The sequence below is a fragment of the Hordeum vulgare genome, chromosome 7H (assembly GCF_904849725.1).
Source record: "Hordeum vulgare subsp. vulgare chromosome 7H, MorexV3_pseudomolecules_assembly, whole genome shotgun sequence".
NCBI classification, from domain to species: Eukaryota; Viridiplantae; Streptophyta; class Magnoliopsida; order Poales; family Poaceae; genus Hordeum; species Hordeum vulgare.
This window is the reverse complement of record NC_058524.1, coordinates 609465875-609471482: the sequence shown is the minus strand read 5'-3', so window position 1 is coordinate 609471482 and position 5608 is coordinate 609465875. Positions and strand designations below refer to the sequence as shown.

The 5608-nt window shown below is 46.9% G+C and overlaps 1 protein-coding gene across 1 annotated transcript; it reads left to right on the top strand.

Moving 5' to 3' along the window:
* The first annotated feature begins 2869 nt into the window (after positions 1-2869).
* Positions 2870-5015, top strand: LOC123411307 (F-box protein At5g18160-like). Its single transcript, XM_045104240.1, has 3 exons — positions 2870-3250; positions 3338-3408; positions 3548-5015. The coding sequence occupies exon 3, from the start codon at positions 3562-3564 to the stop codon at positions 4792-4794; it is 1233 nt and encodes a 410-aa protein (XP_044960175.1). The 5' UTR covers positions 2870-3250; positions 3338-3408; positions 3548-3561; the 3' UTR covers positions 4795-5015.
* The last annotated feature ends 593 nt before the right edge of the window (positions 5016-5608 follow it).

The window sequence follows — 5608 nt, the reverse complement described above, 5'->3', positions numbered from 1 at the left end:
ACGTGAAGGGCAAATTCCCACTTTCGCAACCGAACAATTAATTATAAGTGTGTTGTTCGTTTTTGTCTGTACCAAAACAAAACACTTCATTTTTATTAAAATTTATTTTCAACCCAGATAGCTGCTCAAACACGGTGTAGCAGCTACTTGATGGTATGCCCATATGGATTGTTTGGTCTCTTTTTCTCTGCAGATTGCAGGTGCAGGTCTCCCGCTCGCTGAGGACAAGGTCAGATTGCCTAACAAGTTCTGTTATTTGAGGAATTTTATGATGATTAGTCCTTGAGCACCATAGTTGATTGAAACGAAATATGTGGGTCACTTTTTCCTTCAAATTAAAATGAATTATGCGTCCAAATAAGATGGTGTATATTGTGAGACTTTGTATTGTATGAGTTATTTGAGTAATGATGTGCAAGCAGTGTATAAAATTGGTAAATTCACTTCAGTTTGCCCACACTAGTTTATTGATATGTAGCAAGCTAGTGTGAAATTGCACGTCACACTTGCCGGTTACATATCAATAAACCAGTATCAACAAACTTAAGTGAATTCACCACTGTATATATGCACACTATGTATTTACAAGCTTTTCTGTGTGTTCCATGGTACTAAGTCGAACATCCACCGGCACATATTTGGTTCTAATCAACGATCACAGATTTCATGCTTGCACTGTAGTTTATTTCTGCATTCGTGCATCATCAGTCTTTGTACTTTCTCTTGTGCCTGCCAGGCCTGCTCTGTAACTGAGTTTGCCTTCTCTTCCTAAATAACAGACTTGATTTCAGAAGTGTTCTTCTGCCCCCGAGCTCAAATGAGCTCGGGTAAACAGAAAAATCAAAAGAAAATGAAAAAAAAATTAAAAAATGAATTTCTTCGGCGCCACACTTTACAGGGTGCGATGCCTGAGACTTAGGCTCGCACTGCCTGAGGGATGGACCCTCTCTGCCAGGTGGTCGGGGCGTGTGGCGCCGACGACTTAGGCGTCACACAGTGTAGTGTGACGCCTAAGTGTCGAGCGCCACACGAAAGGGTCAGACGCGTGAATTTTTTTGCTTTCGGGTTTACTTCGTGACTTCTTTCGCACCATGGATTATTTTTGTCAATTTTACCAACCCTGGCAGCCAAATATGACGATGGCGGCAAGCGTTGACCAACACGATCGCTCAGGCCGCATAATTTTTCTGAGTAAGGTGTGAAGTGGTCTCAGCCGACATAAGGAGGTACGACATGGAGAACCGATAAGTGTATGTGGAATGTGTGATATTTTTTCTCCGTATGGATGTTTATTCAACACAAACTTTATCTATAGAAATCTAGAAGGCCCGTAGTGCACATGAATACATAGCCTCTTATCGGTTCAAATTCACCATCGATCACTTCATATGAAAAAACGTAATTTTGTGGCTGAGAAAACATATGAATATTTTTCATGAAATTTGGTGGGTGTATATTTCACCAAGTACAGTAGTTGTCATTTCAATTCTTCTAATAATTTTATTAATTTTGATTATGAAAAATATTAGATTTTTATATTCATATCAATGTGTATTATAAAAGCACCTCCAACAGGCGCGCAACCGTCCCGCGTACTAAAAACAGTTTGGCATGTCGAAATAACGACTTTTAGCGCGTCGGAGAGCGCTGGCTCCAGCGGCGGCCGCAAAAAATAACGCGTGCGGGCTGCTCCAGCAAGCGCTGTAAAAAATCGACGCGCGCGAGCAAACAGAACACATACGAACGATATTTGAAACAACATATTGATAGCATAGTTCAACCAAACACCACAAACTAGTCCGGTACAAATTAAAATACATAAAAGTAAAACTACGATGAAAATAACCTGGAAACTACTCCGAGTCGTCCTCCTCCTTCTCGGTGGTGTCGTCCGATGTCGACAGAAACTCGTCGTCCCAACAATGATCGCCTTCGTCGAAGAATGACGCATGTCCCAGTTCGCACTGCGATATCGCCAGTGCCTTCCGGCAGCGCTTGTCCGCCCGTTTCGCGTTGCCCTCCTCTTCGTCCAAAAGGCGTTCTCGTTGGCGACTTCCTGCGGGAAGCGTTGGCACCACAGCTCCATGGCCTCTTTATCCATCTCGGCGATGCCGAGACGGCTCTCCCGCCTTCGGTTGTCGCGACGGTCCTCCTTGGTGATAAGCCGCGAGGGAGGCGCGAGCTCCTGTGCCCGCTCCTGCGTCGGCACGTCATGGAAGTTCATCTCCCTATGAGGCCGTCGGAGGCGCCATGCCGCCGCGTCGTATGCGCGGGCGGCCTCATGGGCGGTCTCAAACGTTTCGAGGCCAAGGCGCATATCATCGGGCCGGATCTTGGCGGAGAAGGAACCGGAGGGGCGTGCGCGGACGTCGCGGTAGCCCGAAGCTCGGGGCACGGCGGCATGATGGTGCGGCGGTGGCAAGGCGAGAAAAGAGGCGCGAGAGAGAGCGACACAGGGCGTGTGGCGAGGCCAGGGGCGAGTGGGAGCGGTGGAAGGGCGCGTGGAGGAGGTGTTGGATTTATAGTGCGCGTCGAGCGCCGCGTGACAAATCTAGCGCGCGCCGGCACAATTTTTCCAAGCGCAAGTTTTTTCCGCGTGTCGGAATCTTCCGCGCTCGGTAAAATGCAATTTTCCCGGGCACGGTTTTTTACAGCAACTCTTAATATGCTTAAAAAAAGAGATATCCTGGACTTTGGAATAGATCAACATTGTTAACGCGTAGTGGACATAGGGACATATATATGGAAGATCTTAATGTGTTATACATAATTAGATAGATACTGGATATCTCTTATTTTGGCAACTGATCAGTACTCATTGACTCACCGGCAAAAAAAAAAAAAAGGTCTGGCGAGTTAATGTCTCGATTTCCTACAAGTCGGAACTGCCGAGTGCAGACTGCAGAGGACCTAATTGCTTCTCATTTCTGGATCTCGCCGGTGCACTGTCCGATCTTGTCCGCCTCCCCAAGGCGAAAACTTCTCCTCCTGGGTTTCCGCCGCCGTGTCTCCTCCGCTACGCGAGAGCTTCTCCTCTTGGGAAGGCGATGAAGCAGCAGCACGCCGGAGCGCCCTAATTCTTTCTTCGTTTCCGGATCAAGTTCGCCGGTGCTCCTCACGTCCACCCGCCTCATCAGATCGTGTTCGCCTCCATAGTCCGCCACCGTCAGCTCCTGGCTTCCGGACCCTCTTCTCCTGGGACGGGGATCAAGCACGCCGAAGCACCTTCTTCCCCGACACAGCCACACAGGTGAGCAGCTTCTCCGCCCGTTTTCTTTATTTTTCTATCATCTCGTTGGCGCTCAGATCTCATCTGTACTCCTGCTCCTGCCTATAGGCGACGGATCGCGATGCCAACATAGCTCGACAGCCGTCGTTGCTGCTGGATCTGCGCGTCTCCAGTCCCAGGTAAACCTGTCTTCGCTTTCCTCCTGTACTTACATGTGTTTCCTTAATTCAAGCCGTTCGCCGGAGCAGTTAACTGTGGACGCACCCTCCACCTCGTTTCTTGGCTTGTAACTTACTAAATCTTTCTGCTTCATTTTAGCCGGACGGAGCACCATGCCGGACTTCAGAGGAAACACCCTTCTCGAGGATCTTCCCAAGGATCTCATCGACAGCATACTCGTCCTGTTGCCGTCCAAGGATGTCGGCCGCTGCCGTGCCGTCAGCAAGTCGTGGTACAGTACCACCTCCACCTCTGAATTCATGCTTGAACACCATCGCCGCCAGCCGTCGCTCCCCATCATCAATGGGCAGGGCTGTCCTGCGAGTTTCGTCCTCTTCCGAGCGGCTGGCACCAGTTCCTCCAATCAAAAGCTTTGGCCATTCAACCCTGGCACCAGATACCATTCAGATAGTTGCCTCCAAGGCACTTGTGATGGTCTCATCGTCATCAAGTGGGGATGCCAATTATACGTCTGTAACCCGGTCATCCGCAAACATGTGATCCTACCACAGCCTCAAGCTGCCCAAGCCGTCAACGGAGTAAGTGGTTTCTACCGGCACCATCCAACCGAGGAATACAGGGTGCTCTTGGTCTCAACGCCATCTCAGGGTAAATCCAACTTATACGTCATCACGGTTGGATCTACCGAGCCGAGACATGTCACAGTGAAAATGCCAATCGTCCTGTCATCTTATGTGGAACATAGGTTCCTGGTTAGGCTGCTCCTTGGGTCCAATTGTCCACCACCAGTCCAGCACCGTGGTTGCCTACACTGGTGCCCTCCTTGTGGTGCTGGTGATATTCCTGGAGCCATTGGAGATATTATTGTGTTTGACACAGAAGCCGAGTCATTCCGATGGATGCATAGTCCTGCCCATCAATACCCTGATAAGAAGTTGTTTGATATGAAGGGGGGTCTTGCTTTTTGGGGCGGCAAATGCACCAAGTTGAATATTGGTTTAACCGTTATCGATATCTGGGTTATGCAGGATTACGAGGGTAGAATATGGGGTTTACATTACCGGATTGACCTGTCAACGTTGGAGTTATCACGACAACTATATCTAACTTCTTACAAAAAGAAAAAGAAAACACCACTTCATTCAGCAGTGCGATGGTTCAACGATGTGGTTCTACTCAACGATCGTGAGCTGCTGATAAGGTTTAATTCAAAACATGTGCTGCGCTGCGACACTGATGGTAAGTTTCTAGGTATCGTGAACGTTGGGAAGAGTCAATACCGGATGATGCTCACTCCGTACTGCCTCAGTGAGAGCATTATTCCAATTCCCTCCGGTGATATGCAAGAAGATGACGAGGTGCCTCCATTCATAGGGCATGTGTAAATGTTTGTGAGTTTTGCTTTTCTTTATCCTTGGATTTTGGACACATGCCATTTGTTCTTAGCACTTCTTACTTGGTGCTACCAGTAGAACATGGCATTTGGATGGTTGCGGACTTAAGGTAGCAATTTGCTGTCATCAGCTGGTGCTTATTATGATGCCATGAACATCTTACTAATGCTCTGAACTATGGAGTATCTATATATGCTGTTGAAACCTTTTCTACTGTTCATCGCTGGTTAAAAATTTACTTCTATTTCACATATTTCCATCTATGTTTGTCACTACGTTTTAGTTGTTGAAATGATAATTCAGTATTTCTCCTTTCAAGGCTGCGCATAGTTTGTCTTTGTTATTCAGAATGAAATTTGGTTCAAACACTCAGGTACTACTAAAGTTTGATGTTTTTTATTCGGAATGCAATTTGGTCAAGCTATCAGAGTAGTACCCTGCAAAAAAAGAAGCCATCACAGTAGTAGTCCTACTTGCTTAATAGCACATGCGGGTTGCTCCTGCTCTGTGTCTCAACTTCTTTTTGTCAGAGGCATGCTTGCTTAGATGTGTGCACTATGTCCCGTAATCAGCAGAAAATTTTTGTTATTTAAATTGTCCTTGATTTTTACTTTAGTGCTGCAATGATTAAAGGAAGAAATTTGGTACTTGGGTAGCAATTTGCTGCTGCTTTTTTTGCCACAAGTATTGTTTTTACTTTTAAGGTAGAAACGAGCTGATAATGCGCTCCCCTGGAGCGAGATAGGTGTTCTGGTATTGGTTCATCATATCCAGCTAAGGATTAGAGACGATGTAAGACTCGTCA